This window comes from Trichogramma pretiosum, unplaced genomic scaffold (genome assembly GCF_000599845.2).
Source record: "Trichogramma pretiosum strain Unisexual culture from Peru unplaced genomic scaffold, Tpre_2.0 scaffold108, whole genome shotgun sequence".
Lineage (NCBI taxonomy): Eukaryota > Metazoa > Arthropoda > Insecta > Hymenoptera > Trichogrammatidae > Trichogramma > Trichogramma pretiosum.
This window is the reverse complement of record NW_019641704.1, coordinates 198023-214568: the sequence shown is the minus strand read 5'-3', so window position 1 is coordinate 214568 and position 16546 is coordinate 198023. Positions and strand designations below refer to the sequence as shown.

General features: G+C 39.4%; 1 protein-coding gene across 1 annotated transcript in view; it reads left to right on the top strand.

The window, feature by feature from the left end:
• Window positions 1-16546, top strand: part of LOC106656582 (RING finger protein 207-like) — a 92452-nt gene that overhangs the window by 52431 nt on the left and 23475 nt on the right. Inside the window, exon 6 of the mRNA XM_023462918.1 lies at window positions 11499-11840. Coding sequence (XP_023318686.1) covers window positions 11499-11840 — 342 coding nt within the window. The remainder of the gene's footprint in view (window positions 1-11498; window positions 11841-16546) is intronic.

Here is a 16546-nt window from a genome sequence, read left to right as displayed (position 1 = left end):
TGTGAAGGATATCGCAGACGATATCGATAGCTTAATGCTACTACTATTTTGCAAATCTATTATTGACTGCGCTATTTCGTAAAGTAAAACTAAATATTTTAGTGCTATTCTTTGTCGTTATAATCTCAAAACTTAGTTTCGAACATTTGTACGTGTACCCGTAATTGTTTTAATTCATCACGTTCAATTGAAATAAAAAACAAACAACGATGGGTCGGTCCTACAATGTACCGTGTACCGCAAGAAAATTGTGATCCAAGTAGGTCATTCCATATGTAAGATTAAGACAATGATTGGAGTTAACTGACATCAATATATATAATAAGTAGTTCCGTTAAACAACTTATGAGACTCACAATCACGATAATCTGCACGCCTATAAAACTATTCGGTTCCTAGCAGAAAACGTAAATACAGCGTAGCGAAAGCCGCCTGTATTTATAACATGCGCGGAAATAACAACAACAGTATACAGGCTAGCATAAACAGGGCCCCTTATTCGCTCTTTTTACGTTTTAGACTGGGGACTGAATCGTTTTACATGTAGTATACGTGATAACGAATATTTGTATAAATTTACGCATGCAACATATATTGCACGATATGTTTTTAGTTTTGAATCTTGATATAAATTAGTTAACTAAATGATTTATATTGATTAATTTAATTTTCGAAGCCATTGACGTTTTGACAGAAGGGTTTGTACGGAGAAACATTCGAAACGGTGCTGTATCTTCGCGAAATTTGCAATTTTTGCAAAAACCCGTCGCTGAACCTTCGCGAAATTTGCAATTTTCGCTAATGTCCGTTGCTGCGCCTTTGCAAAATTTGCAATTTTCGTCAATATCTGTCGATGGACCGTGTATGATGCCGAATTCAAATGATTGCCCTTCTTCGAGTGATAGTTGTAATGAGGCTTCTTCATCGCATATGGAAGTAGATGAGATTAATGATGATCGATTCAAAGATCTACCTTCTCTTTTTACGTCCAGCAAATTGCACGAATACGACGAGTTTGATAGGTATATGAAAACAATAATAATGTCTATTGATAAAAGATAATTTAAGTCCTTGAGAATAACATAAAAAAAAAATTACAGCAAGGACATTGAGTCTACATCCTTTTTTGATGTTGAAGACGGACTTGACTATGTCTCGTACAGGTACAATCATAATTTTAAAATAATCCCTAGAAAATTATTTATAAAAATTTTAAACAATAACATTGACCTTTCCAGTAACGCAACTCCAGAGAAGGCAGAAAATGCCATTCGCATAAAGCTCGTTGTAAATCACCGTACTGAATGGTTTACCGCTACAGATTTCCGTTCAGAATCGAAATGGCAACATTTTCGTGAATTTATTTTGAACGCTCGCAAAGAAAACCGTGCAACGAATCAAAAAATAAATCGATGGAAAAAATGACTCAACAACGCTAAAGATCTACTTGGAGAGCTGAAAGAGAAACATTTTTTAAGCGAGGCAGAAGAAAATTCAATCAACGTTGTTAAAAAATTCTTCGATACTTGATTCTGTGCTAGATAATTAATAATAACTTTATATAATTTCCAGAAGTCGCTAGAGCTGGGTGTGCGATCGTTGATCGAATCTGTCCTGAAGGGTAAAAAGTATACTTCGTATCCGAAAGCGTTGAAAAATTTTGCATTGACGTTGCACTTTTATTCTCCAAAAGGATACGAATACGTGCGCTCCCCTTTCAGCAAATTACTGTCGCGTCCGTCTATTTTTCGTACATGGTTGCAGACGGTTAACTACCCACCCGGAATTTCTCGCGAAGCATTCCAAACTGTCGAAGATTTCTCTAAAAATGCTCTCATCGATGGTAAAAAATTGTATTTCAATTTATGCCTTGATGAAATGTCGATTCGGAGACACGTCAGTTGGAATAAATCGAAGGAGAATTTGAGGGCTTCGTCGATTTTGGCCGACCAACTGATTGCCAAGATAATGAAGAGCAAGCTTCCAATGCTCTTGTTTTTATGCTAGTATGTATAAATGGGTACTTCAAGATACCAGCCGCATACTACCTGATAAACTCTTTGAGCGGCGATCAGCAGAGCTCATTAATCTTGGAAATATTAGATAAGTGCTGCGTACACGAGATAGACGTGCGAAACATTACTTTCGATAGTGCCTCATCTAATATCAATATGGTTGAAAAGCTTGGAGCATCGATCTACGGTAATACGTCTATTTCGTATTTTCATAGTTCGATTCTCAAAAAGCGCATTTACGTTTCGCTCGATGCTTGCCACATGCTCAAACTTGTCCGTAATGCTCTTTTTTCACGAAACATCATTGATGGTGAAGGGAAGATCATATCATGAGACTACATTCGGAAGCTAGTAGATCTTCAGGACAAGGAAGGATTACATCTGGCTACGAAGATCAAGCGTCTCCATGTTGAGTCTTTCAATGAAAAAATGAAAGTATGCCTGGCAGCCCAAGTCTTAAGCAGAAGTGTAGCAGCAGAAACGTGCGAAATTGAATTGGAACTCGACCAATTCGAAAACGCCAGTGCCACCACGAAATTTTGTAGAATAATCAATGATTGCTTCGATTTATTAAGGATGTTCCCTCAGACCTAACCGACAAATTTGGGCATATGTCTAAAAAAAATCTGAAAAAATTCATACGCTTTCCTTGATAAATTCTAAGACTTTTTTGTTCTTTAAAAATTTTTCGTAGAGTTCATGCTTATTGAAATAAAAAATCGCAAAGATTCATTGCTTGAAATTGTTTAAATTTGAATCGTTTATAGCTCGTTAACAATAGATTTTAGAGAAAATTTGCAAGAGCACTGTTTTGTTTAAAATGACCCTAAAAACCTTAAAAAGTGGGTTTCAGGTCAAAAAGTTTAAATTTTTACTTTTGCAATGTTTTTACATTAACTTTTCTCAAAAACCGTTTGGTTAAGTTTTTCCAGTTTTTGAGCTATGTTTTAGTACATACTGAACAATCATCTCCTAGTTTTTGAAAAGAACTTATCGATGCGTTTTTTTATAATCACACAAAAAAGCGTCTTTTCGATACGCTAGCATAGGGATCTCATGTTAAAGTACCGAACTTTGATTAATTATATTTCGGAAATTGTTTGGTTGAATTTCCTGAAATTTCTCACACATATGAAAAGTACTGTCAATAATATGTGGTTAAAATTTCAAGACCCTTTATCGATAGTCATTTTTTTGAGGGAACTACCTTAAACTCATAATTTTTTGACGGCCTTGTCACTTAATTTTGATTCTTTGCTTGGCATAGCGTCAGTTTTTTTATCTTCAATGTCCATTGCACCATTGATCATTTCTTCAAGATCTTGTGGTGTAAGTTCAGCTTCTTCGTACATTTCAGCTGTGTTATCTTCTTTAAGATCATAAAAACCTGCGCCACCAATTTTCGTAGCAGTGTAAATGATTTCTTTCGTAGAGTCTAATTGTGTTAATTTATTTGGTACGATTTACAGCAAAATTTTTCGCTAACTAGCATAAAAGTGGATTAATTTTAAGGGATTCGGTAGAGGCGTGCACGTGTGTATCTGGAAGGCAAAGGTATGATTTGTATGTGAGAATATCGGCCGGGTTGTAATTGGCGCGAATAACGTGGGCAAGATAAGGCCCAAGGTCAGGTGCGGATCACCCGACGACGCGTCAGGTAAAGTAAGCCCCCGAGGGCAGTAATTTCATGATTAGGAATTTAAAAAAAAGTTTTCAAATTTTTTTACCTGAAACATTGGGTTCCAGGAACCTTTTTTTGTTAAAAATAACGTTTTTCGGCTCCAGACGCTATCGCCTTAAATTAAAAAATCTGAAAAAATTAGAGATTATGTACTTTGATGAAGGAAAAAATAAAAAAAATTTATTCAGATTTTTTGAGGCTCCATACCGACCAAAAAAAATTATTTTCGTGAAAAAAGCGGGTTTTCAGCTCTAGGCTTCATCGGCATGAATGAAAAATTCTGAAAAAATTCAAGGAATCGTTTTTTGATGTCAGAATTAAGGAAAAAATACTCCGGCCTGGTACATCGAACCATTTCACCGAAAATACAATAATTTAAATTTTCAATGATTTTTTCTGAAGGCTGGAAGCTCTGGGAAAATCTGAAAAAATTCAAGATTGTTCGAATTGTTGAAAAATACCTTCATGAATTTTTTCAGATTTCTTAATAGCTTCAGGCCTTCAGAAAAAATATTGATAGAATATTGACGTTTATAGGGGAGGAGGGGGATAGGAGGGGGGAGGGGGTCCAGAATTTTAGTTTTGGCACTTTTTTATCATGTACTATAACATACCAAAATTTAAAGAAAATCCGTGAACCTCGCCAGCAGGCTTATTTGAAAAATTCTGAATCTGACCCTTATATATACCTACTAATATTATACTATATTATAAAGATGTACTAATATACCTACTAATTAAATAGGTACACCTACTAATCTCTCAGTGTCAGGAAATGAAACGTGGATGAAAAGAGGATCCACATCATTAATTGGTATATTTACCATAGTTGTTAAATATTCTGGAAAAGTGTGAGACTTGAATATTAAATTATGGTTCTGTTGAGCTTGTAGTCAACATAAAACGAAACTCAATGAAGTTGATTTTACAATGTGGTATGACGAACACAAAGAAGAGTGTTCGGCTAATTACACAGGATCTTCATGTTAAGTGGAATGTGACTCATAAAATTTTTCTAATATCAAAAGAATTACATGTCTATAATGTTTTTTATATTAATTGTATCAGAGATAGAGACAGTAAAACGTATACGAATATAGTCGATGCGCACTCTTACGGTGATGAATTTATAATAAATAAATTAGAATGTACTCCTCACGTAGGCAAGCGTATGTACCAAAGATTGGTAGAAATAAAGAAAAATTTGAAATTTTTGAAAAAGAAAACACAAAGTAAACCGTGGCAGATGCAGATAATATCAATATACTGAAAAGACAGTGCCAAAGAAAAGGGTTAGATGAACAACGTCCGAGATTAAAAATGATAAATCTTTATTACCAAAAACTCCCAAATTAACTAAATTAACTTTAAAATTTATTCGAAAAATGTCTTTTTTCTATAACCTAGACATTCAAAGATATCCGAATTCAGTAGAAAATCTGAAAAAAAAAATGATTCTCGCTGGTTATTAACGTAGAATATATACATATGAGGTTCCTCAACACAAGTACTGCAATGAAGATTTGTGTAATTAATTAAAAAATAAAAATAAAAATAAGCCTTATACTCATAAACCACTACTAGATTCAAGTATACAATTTTATATTTTACCAGACGATCTATTAAAGAAATGTCTCGGTAACAACACACAAAATGCCAATGAAAGTTATGATAATTTAATTTGGCAATTTACTCCAAGAACAAAATTTTCAAGTAAAGATTATGAACCTCATGGGAATGAAGTTCGGAGGAAAGGCAATTACATAGCCTAAAAATATTGATATGAGCTGAATCGATCAAGCAAATAGACGTTGTAGTTTGGAGTCTAAAGAAGGTCGAATAAAATAAACAAGTATTATCAAATCGTATACAATTTTTAACAGAGACAGAAGGTCTGCAATGTGGCCCAGGAATTGCTGAATAGAGTTATAATACAAATGAAATCCCTGTACTCGATGAAATTACATGAACCCTCTAACGCACAATATTAATGATCCGAAGGCATAGAAAAGTGAAAAATAGACTTTGGAAACCATTTCAAGTCGAAAAACCACGTTTTTTTTATTTGCAAAATAAACAATAGTGATGGTTGTGAATTGTTAAAGTGTTCAAAACCCCTAGGTATGGATTCTCAAGAAACTTTATCTAAGACTTTTTAAGATATAAAATCGATACCGAAATTGTACTATTAAAAGTTAATTTATCAAAAAAACTTTAAACGCATTTTTTTCGAAATCACTTTTTCAGATCTTGCCAACGATTGAAAAAACATTACAAATCAGATCCTTATATTTCATATCTCTTTTTAATCGTTATAACTTTCTCTAGAACATAAACTTTTGAAAAGTTAAAAAAATGTTCCCTAATTTTGTTATGAGGGAGAATTCACCCTGGAAACAGTATTTTTCACAATTTTCAGAACTGATGCTAAAATCGTAAAAATTAAGTATATCAACTTTTTAGAGGTTTATGCTCTAAAGAAAGATGTAACGATTAGATTTATAGTTTATAAGGAAGTAGTCCAAGACGGGGTCCGGCGGTACTCCTTCCTTATATAATATCCTTAATTTCCTTCCGCGCGAGAGAGATTTAAGATAAGCGAGCCTGATGGTAATGCGGATCGAGGCCGGGTTTTGATAAGCGCCGAATTCGCAGAGAGAGAGTAGAATAGAGTAGAGTATTTATTCGGCTAAGGGCTCAGACTGGCCCTCTGTAGCCTGGCTCAAAAAATTACACCAACAGGCATATACATATACAAAGCACAACAACGAAAAAACAAAATACGTGTGTACAGTGAACTCTTGTCAAGAAAGCAAAATAAAACATAGAAGAAAGGAAGACAAAAAAAAGAGAATTTCACAATGGTAGTCAATACAAGTCATCCGAGCATGTGGGCGAAAAGGTACGTCCTGAAGGTCTCGCCGCGGTACCGAGCTTGCAAGTCCCGAGGCAGATCATTCCACAACTTGGAGGTGTGTACGAAGAACGCGTTCTGCAGGCAGCTGGTGGGAGCCCAAGGGATTTTCAGCTCTAGCTGAGACCGACGAAGTGTTCCAGGGGCATCACGATGGACGAAGCTCAAACGACTGGCCAGGTAGGCAGGACCTCCCCGCCTTAGTGTTGACGCCAGTAAGCACAAAGCGAGGTAGTCGCGGCGTCTCCTATACTTGAGGAGCCCGCACGCGACATAAGACGGCGTGATGTGGTTGAATCTAGACACTCCGGTGACGAAACGCAGCGCCGTATTCATGCATCTCTCCATCCTAGTAGTAAGCTCCTTAGATAAATCGGCCAAGAGTCCGGCACCATAATCCAAGTGCGGAAAAACCAGCGACTTCACCAGCATTAGTCTAGTCTCCCACGGCAGACAGTCACGGTGGCGACGCAGACGAGCGAGTGCGGCGAAACACCTGTTTGCCGTAGCGGTGACCTGCGCAATTTAATGTTGTCCCGCAGATTGATCGGCTCTCCATCAAGAATCAGTGGCGAGGTCGGTACTGAACGCATGCGCGCAATGTATCCACGGCTACCAATCCAAGCAGCGTGGGTCTTCTTCACGTTGATTGATAAGCCGTTATCCACTGCCCAGGTCGATATGCGCGCAAGGTTCTCGTTGACTCTCGAGATGATTGCCTCAGCCTCCGAAGCCGAGCCGCTCGAGCAGATAGTGAAGTCGTCGGCACAAAGATGGTATTTGCTGTGTCGGCAGGCTGAGGGTAGATCATTGATGAAGAGCGAAAATAGGAAAGGGCCACCCAGACTACCCTGCGGGACCCCCCTTGTCCTGAACAGGGGCCGGGATCGCTCGCCCCGAGGTCCTACCACGCATTGAGGTCGTCCAGATAAGTACGAGAGCAGCCAGGCGCAGGCAGCGTCCGAGAAGTCCAGCGCGCACAGCTTCTAGAGCAGCAAGTCGCCGTCAACCATGTCAAACGCCCGAGAGAAGTCTATGGACACCATGAGGGTGACCTCTCCTCGCTCCACCGATTCACGCAAGCAGTCGACGATGCGCATGAGCGCAGTCTGCGTGCTATGGCATCTCCGGAATCCGGACTGGAAAGCGTCGAGGAAGTCCCGCTCCTCCAGGAAGTCGCTCATCCGGTTGAGGGCCACACACTCGAAGATCTTCGAGAGAGATCAGAGTATGCTTATTGGACGCAAATGGCTCGCATCGCGTGGCGGGTAGCGCTTGGGCAGCGGGCGCACCAATGCCTCCTTCCAAAGTCTCGGGAAGACACCAGCACGAAACGAAGCGCTAAATATCTGACACAGTGCGGGCAGCATCTGCGGGAGACAGAGCCACAGCTGGTCCAGACCAAGACCATCCACACCTCTGGCATTAGAGCGTGCATGCTTGAATGCGGCGACAACCTCGCAGGCGTCGACGTCCGTGAGATACAGGCGCTCCTCCGGTGCCACCCTGACTTTCGGACGAAGCACAGACGCGGCAACATGACCACCAGCACGCACAAAGCCCTCGTTCAGCGTGTCCACGTCCACCGGCAGCATAAAAGAGTCCTGAGTGCGAGAACTCACGCTGAGACTGCGGAGAATCCTCCAGGCCAGTGCAGGGGCGCATCCGGTGAGTCTTGCGCGATAGTAGGCCGTCTTCGCGTTCCAAGCAGCATCGTGCAGATGATTTCGCAATCTCTTTCACCTCACCAAGTCGTCAGGACGGCCGAGACGCCGATAGCGCCGCCAGGCCCGGTTACGCTCTCTGATGATGGCCTTAAGACCAGCGCCGAACCAAGGCTTACTGCACTTCTTTTGCACGATCGTCCGAAGAGGAGCGTGCGCGTCAAACAGTCCATTGAGACGAACGGTGAGAGTCTCGACCGTATCGTCCACGTCAGGCAAACGAGCAATGTGCTCCCAGTCAATCGAGCCCAAATCAGCGTTGAAGCGCAGAGGGTTGAGCTGCCTGAAGTCACGGCGCGCAACAGCAGTCTTAACGTAATTCTGTACTTTCAGCTCAAACGTCGGCAACAAAACGTCATTCTTGGAGATGATAGACTGGTATATCTGAAAGGAGCTCACACAAGGCAGTCCGCTAGAATAAATGTAGTCTATGGTCGAGTGTGGCGTACCAACATGATGAGTGGGGTCGAAGTGAACCGGCGTGATGTTGAAAGCGTCGAAAAAGTCGCTGAGCGTGGTCCGAGGCGACGACTGCTCCGTCCAGTTGATGTTAAAATCACCAGCAATAATTATGCGGTCGTAGTGCACGTTAACGTCGAGCAAAGCCTCCTCGACATCACTCCAAAAACCGGCCTTAGGCGAGCTGTAAACCACGCCGAGCAGTATCGCCACTGAGCCCACGTCCAGAAGCATGAAGAGAAACTCCGGCCTCAGGAGTGTAATGTATCGCGCAGCGATTATATAAGTGCCGCATAGCGACAATAGGGGACATGAGCTCCGCACGATGTTATCTGCACTGTACGACTGTGTGCTCTGTACAGTCAGTCGCTCACTGGAGCTTGCCTCGGCAATACACCACATTCCATTTAAATAAACTACTATTATTAATTAATAAACCTGGACTTATTTATTTACTCGAACCTAAAACATAACAAGGAGATACGCCCTAGGTCTCTCGGACGAAGCCACACATCGACACCGCAAATCACTGCGCACGTACAGCGCGACACCCCCGCAGCCACGACTGATGCGATCATGACCGAGAAGCACGCAGCCAGGCACGTCCAAGTCACATGATGATATATGAGTCTTGAGCCAAGACTCGCTGACCGCCATGATATGCGGCTCATGCTGCTCCATGATGCTCCTCACCTCACGAAAGTGACAAGGCTCGCTCAGCGACTGAGCGTTCACGTGTCCGATCTTGAAGAGCGTGTGGGTCGCACTATCCATAATTGATAGTATTGGTCTTCTGCTCAATCCTCTGGCGCAGCAGGACACATCTGTCCTTATCCTTGGCCGAGTGCGAGTAGTCGCTGAGCCCAGCACTGACGCAGTTGACACATTTGAGCTGACTCTTCGAGTTACACACTTCAGAGAGATGCTCGCCTGCACAGTATGCGCAACAAGGCTCCTTGTCGCACCTTGCAGCTATGTGCGAGAAGCTTGAGCACTTGAAACACTGCATGATGAAGAGGTGATCCTCGACGCGACAGAAGTGCCAACGTAGATTGACTCTTCCACGAGACAACAGCAACCTCCTGGTATCAGCTGAGACCTCAATCACGCATGTTCGCTGCTTTTTATTACCAGCTGGATATAAAAAAACCAGCTTGATAGGCGACGTGCCAGGCATATCCCGCTCGATGCACTCGCTGATCTCGTTACCAATAAGCTCAACAGGCACGCCGTGCACAATGAGACGAGGGTTCAGCAGCGAGCTCGACCTGACCTCCAGGCCTGCAGCTGCAAGCTCCGGGCAAGCACTAAAGGTATCCGCGCACAGTCCATCACCCTCAATTACAATCGTCGCACCACGGCCGTAGCGCACTCGCTCCACACGACCACCAAGTGTCGCTGGATTGACGGATCTCACGAGTGCTGCCTTGACAGCAGGGGCGTCGCGTCAATTCGCTTCTTCGCACTCCCTCGATCCAACGGTGATCCTGCTGCTCTTTTTGATGGCAATGGGTCGGCCACGGGTCACTGACACCGCATTCAAGATGTCCCGCTTCGGGGCCTCGTCAGAAGTCGCTCGCGCATATGACCGCTGCGACAAACGACAACACGCAGACTCCACATTAGGCTTCGCCAACTGAGTCCTCACTGCTTCAGTCTGCAACGCCGCCGTTGCCTGGTTGGTGTTATTGCACGTAGCCGCGAGAGCCTCCTTGCAATCGTTTACAAGATCCAGGTAAGTGAGCTTGGCAGTATAAGCGCATACAACCGCGAAGAAACCCTCACACCTCGAATTTACAGCCACTTGCATCTTCTTGTTCTTTTCCGTGACTCGTTCAGATGCAATCATGTTCAAGAGTGTTGCGTGGCTCTTCAAAAAGGACTGCGAGAACTTTTTTAGATCTTCGCTGGTCAGGCTCATCGTAGTATGAGGTGTAAAACGGGCGACATCTTCCAGTTCGTCAATAAGATCTTCATAGCTTGCGTCAGTTTTAGAGCGCTTTGTCGGCGGTGCTGTGCTGAGTTTGGTACGCTTTACCTTTAATGACATATCTGCGAGCAAAGAGCGTGTAAACAAGCTCAACTGCCGATACGTAAATGTAAATATTTACGTCGTTTACAGACGTTAGTCAAACCGATGTCAAATATAATAAAATTTGCGGTACAGCCGTGTAAAAGGGCTTTTTTAGCCGCGACAAGCAAAATTGCATGCGTCGAGCTATATCAAAAAGATCACTGTAGACCAGTCGCACACCCTGGCGAAAAATTTAAAACACCAACAACCCGGATTTCTGCAAATTTCGTCTACAGCTAATAAAATAGGTCTTAAAATTTTTTTGTTGTATCATATGTAAGAAATAATACTCAAAAGGTCTGCAATGAATGAAATTTATAGTATTAAAAAAAAAAAAAAAATTAGGAAATAATTTTTTTCATTATTTGCGACGGGAATCTCCCCTTCAATAAATGTGAAAATAGGATATGGAGATTCTTACGATTATAAAGTATAGATATAAAAATTTGGCTCAAAACAAAATTTTTTCTATAAAATTTATATTTTTTGTTCTTTGATTATTAATTACTTTTTATCAACTTTTTTGATATTTCAGAAATGACTATTTACACACTTTTTTGATATTTTTTTTATAATTTATTTTCAACAATTATCAAATTCATTGTTTAAAATTCATTATTTCATTTTAAAGATGGAATGTGATGCTCATCCGACATCTAAGGTTGTTCCAGAACCAGGAAGATTTAATAATCATTGTAAAAATTTTGATATTCAACTTCAAAAAGTCAATGAACTACTTAGACTAATCAAAGAGCGTGTTTGTGAATTGAACCGAGATATAGCTGTGAAATATCAATTAAATATTTCAATTTTAGAAAAACATTATGATGCTATTCTACGTGATTGTCAAACATTAGATCAACAGTTAGATAATCAACAAATTGAATTAGAAAGATTACGAAGTATTTTCAATGCACTTTGGGAAGAGCAACTTTGCAGAATACACTTGGAAAAAGAAGTCTTTCACTCTCAGGTAATTTCATTTAATAAAGATTCATTGCATCTTTCATTAATAATATATATTACTAAACTTAACGTTGAATTGGGACTCTCACATTTCATCTCAAATTCATTAAACACTATACTCGCTGCGCTACCACCGCAACTTCTCGTCCCGTCATCTGCGCCAGTGACTCGTCCAAGCGCAGATGATACCGTACCTTGAATTCGTGGCGGCTGTGCTTACAAATCTTATAAGTCACAAAGTAGGAACTGAGACTGCAGTATCTGGAAAATGCCTGTATTCGTTGTATCTACGATAACACCCTGTTGACAAAAACCACATGATAAATCACATGGAAAATCACATGGAAAATCACATGGAAAATCACATGGAAAATCACGTGATATTTCCGAAAGTGACGCTTCTAAAAATGATTCATCGACCCGTATTCACGTAATATGCGTGGAAAAATCCTGCAGGTGATTTTTTTTTTGATTTTTAAAAAAAATTAAACATTGTCAATTATTTTTGCATTTACGTACTTAATGATATAGAATATATTTTTAATTGTAAACTTGAGAAAAGTGAATAAGTTTTCCGAGACCTGGGCTTGAACCAGTGATCAGTCGGTTACAAGTCCAGCTCCCTACTACTTGAGACATTCATCAATTAGTGTAATACTATATTATTATAATAATATATTATACTATACTGATCCCCGGTTCAAGCCCGGGTCTCGGGAAACTTTTTCACTTCTCTAAAGCTTACAATTAAATATATTCTACCCCAGCGGAAATGTTTTTTTAAATAAAGTGCATAATAATATTGTAAACTGTAATAAAAAGTAAAAAAGTGTAAAAAAATATAAGATTACTCACGATTTCGGACATGTGATACGTTTTTCTACACTTTTTTACTTTTTATTACAGTTTATTACATTTGTTTACCTATAATTAGAGAGATTAAAACCCTATGAATTCAAGCTCGTTAAAGTTACATGGAAAAAGTAAAAAAATGTAAAAAAACATAAAATTCGGTAATAATAACTTTGAATCTTACAATTTTTACTTATGAATTTGAGATCACGGTCAAGCTCGCACGTAATCGCATTGACCACAGCGAGTGATTTTCGTGAAATAAAGTCAACCCGCTCTAATGCAGCAGAAAGCATTATAAAATCATCATAGATGTACTGGGGAGCACTGAGATGACTGAATTCGGTTTATATACATATCCATCATAATTTGTCTTAATTTATTCATAAAAACCCTTATAAAAATTTCCTATAGGATCTCGCGAAATTCCTACAGGAGTCCTATAGGATTCCAATAGGAATTTCGCGGGATCCTATTGGAAATTTTTATAAGGGAATTAATACATTTTTTTTCACGAAAATCACCTACTGCGGTCGATGCGATCACACGTGCATAGCATATTGAAGAAAATGTAAAAAAGTGTAAAAAAGTGTAAACAAATGTGATTTTATGCTGCCTTTTTTAATGCATTGGCTGTCCGAAATCGCTAGTAATTTTAAATTTTTTTACATTTTATTACATTTTACAATTCAATATGATGGTTTTGATTACTACTTTTACTTTTTCTTCAACGAATTTTTTTCCGTCGGGGTATATAATTGAATACATAAATGCGAAAATAATTGACGATGTTTATTTTTTTTTAAAAATCAAAAAAAAAATCACCTGAATATCTTGACCTTTTCATCTTCCGAAATCATTGAAATTTTTACAGGCAATTTCAATTCTTTGCTCCTTTCATTTTTTTGTGGGAGTTTCTGCGGGATTTTGCGGCACGAATTTACCCTAAGGAATTCCCGCAGAAAATAATGCAGGATTTTGTCAGATTCCCTGCAGGATTATCTGCGGGAATTTCTGTGGGGTTTTCTGTGGGATTTTTCGTGAATACGGGTCGATGAATCATTTTTAGAAGCGTCACTTTCGGAAATATCACGTGATTTTTTTGGCATGATCAATCACGCCATTTTCCTTGTGATTTTTCATGTGATTTATCTTGTGATATTTGTCAGCAGGGCATCCCAAAAGCAGCGCTTGTAACTTCTTACCGCTTGGCTCTGAGTTAGCTATCTGTTAGGCGTAGGTGTGATCAACAAATAGTCCTCCAGGCAAGAAAAATTGTCGCTTCAAACACTCCATTATGCCTTGCAAAGTGTTTCATACTTCTTGAGAGCCTGGAAGAGGCTCGTAAAGCCTCCTCCCTCCACGACTTGACTATCCATCTGCTCGTCCATCTACACTTTATCGTTCATTTACGCATATAACCACAAAACTAATCAACTCAATACCGAGACCTTTCTCTCTACAACCCATTTCACCAAATCCCCGCTCCTTTCCACGTAAACATTTTCTCTCTTTGGGGAAGACAAAATTTATACAAAAAAAAAACGTGTTTTTTGAGGTCACATTTTTTTAATTTCAATTTTTAAACCACTTATCATTGTTAAATGAGGGTAAAATATATGTAATACATGTTCTTGCAGTCTCTACTTTGAGAAACCATTATTAGTTTTGTCAAATAACATTTTTTATGCAATAGTGTGACGAAAAATGTCTTTTTTCGCACATTTTTTAGTGCGCAAAAAGCATTTTTGGACACTTGTGTGCGGTAAAATGTCCCATTCTGGACACTGGTGTGTAGTAAAACGCCTCATTTAAATGAACGTATTTTTCGCCTATTATTGCATAAAATTTTGTATGCAACACGTGCCCAGCTTTTTGCGCACAGTGTGCGGAAAAAACACCCACTGGTGCCGGCATAGCCGGCACTCGTGTCTTTTTCCGCACACTCGTGCCTAAAAACGCCTTTTGAGCACTTGTTACATAAATAACTATTTCTTAACAAAATGAGCACTTGAATAAAAAAAATTGATTTACAAATTTCATTCTTTTTTATATCATAAATCTATTGACTATAGAGATAAAGTTTATGAAACAAAAAAGTCTTAGAATTATTCAAGAAACAACCTCAAATTTTTCTGATTTTTCTGAGACGATATTCCGATTCCCGGAAAATACGGGTAAAGGTTCCTAAAATTACTCCCAAAAATTTTGAAAAATTTGAGAATGTTCCTGGATCACATTCTAAGACTTTTTTTTATAAACTTTTTTTTTAAACTTAATAGTTATTGAGAAAAGAAATATCAATAATTTTTGTGATGTTAACAAAAACTATTATTTTAACTAGAAGCATCTAGCATCTTATCTAGATGAATAAAGAATTCAAATAAAAAATCATCGGAGTAGTGAAAGTTATTGAAAAATTGTTACATACATAACATGCGATATGAAAATTTATTTAAACAAACCATCGATTCACTGTTTGATTATTAATTTTTTTTTAATTTTTAAATTCCACATATGGGAATTGTAAATACTAAATTTTTATTTTTTAAAAATTGGTTTGAAAATTTTTCAGTATTCAGGGATTGATTAGATATCTGTCGCTAGGTGGCGTCTATGACCCACCGTAGTACCCGCATGCGAGCGAGTAAGGCCGCGAGCTTATAAGCCAGCCTGCTCTCGCGGTGTATGTTGGAATTGGTCGTTGATTTGGCGTTATAAGGACAGGGATGATTAAATGAATACACTTAAAGTTCACTTTGACCTGTGGCAAAACTTTATTATAACACACTGTGCACACTGCACCTCTTCACACACAGAACAAAAACAAACTAAAGGACAAAATGTCCGAACTCAATAAAAGAGAAAAAGAAGAATTAATAGAAAAATAAAGAACTTTTTAATGAGACAAATAGTGAATCTCTTGTCGAGCTCTGTACACTAGACCTATGTTAATTCTGTCCGCTGGAACGCCGGAATTCCTATGCTTATACACGTTCCACTACTCTGCGGACCGGACGGAATTAAAGTAGGTTTAGTGTACATCAGCAAGGGTCACTCACGAGTGAGGCTCGCTTGCATGTACACGCATGGAAGAGGGAGAGAGACTCGTGCGAATTGCCTCGCGTGGTTGCCTCATCCACTGCTGCCCCCTCACATACCCGCACATACGGCTCGCTTAAATATCGGCGACTTATGCATCGCCGACAGTGTACGATTTGATCAACTGATCGAACGGGATAACTTGCTTGCGAGTTGTTCTGTTTGACGAGTGAGTCGTGGTAGCGAAGTGTTTACACTTCGAGTCGCCGCGCAACTCGGAGTTGGCTTGGCCGGAGAACTCAGTTGAGTTTTCGGCACGCCGAGTCATCTCCTTGAGTTGAATGGTTGGAAGGCCTGGCCTTCTATCGCCGTTACTACAACTCGTCGAGCAGGAGCAGCGCACAGGCTGTTATATCGAACGAGAGCTTGAGAGTTGCAAGCTCAAGACAGCTTCTCAGCAACGGCAGATGCCGAACGAATAATTTATAGCTCAAATAGTTTTCTGCTCACTTTAATTGAAATTGTTGTGACATTAAAGGTTTTTTTTGTAATCATTTTGTTTATTCACTTATTATTCTTCGTTAATACGATCATTGTATAATTGTAAGCATGTTAAAAATAAATAGAATTATATGTATTTAAATATACTGTTTTTTTTTTTATTTGCCGATTCCCACCCACTTCACAAGCAGATTTATAATTATTTAAACATAGAGTTTTATGTTTTTGACTCTTAATGCAAAAACAAGGATGATAAGTTTTTTGAAAATTTTATCTCATCTTGCGCTCAATAAATATGACCGGAGAAATTCGTCATTA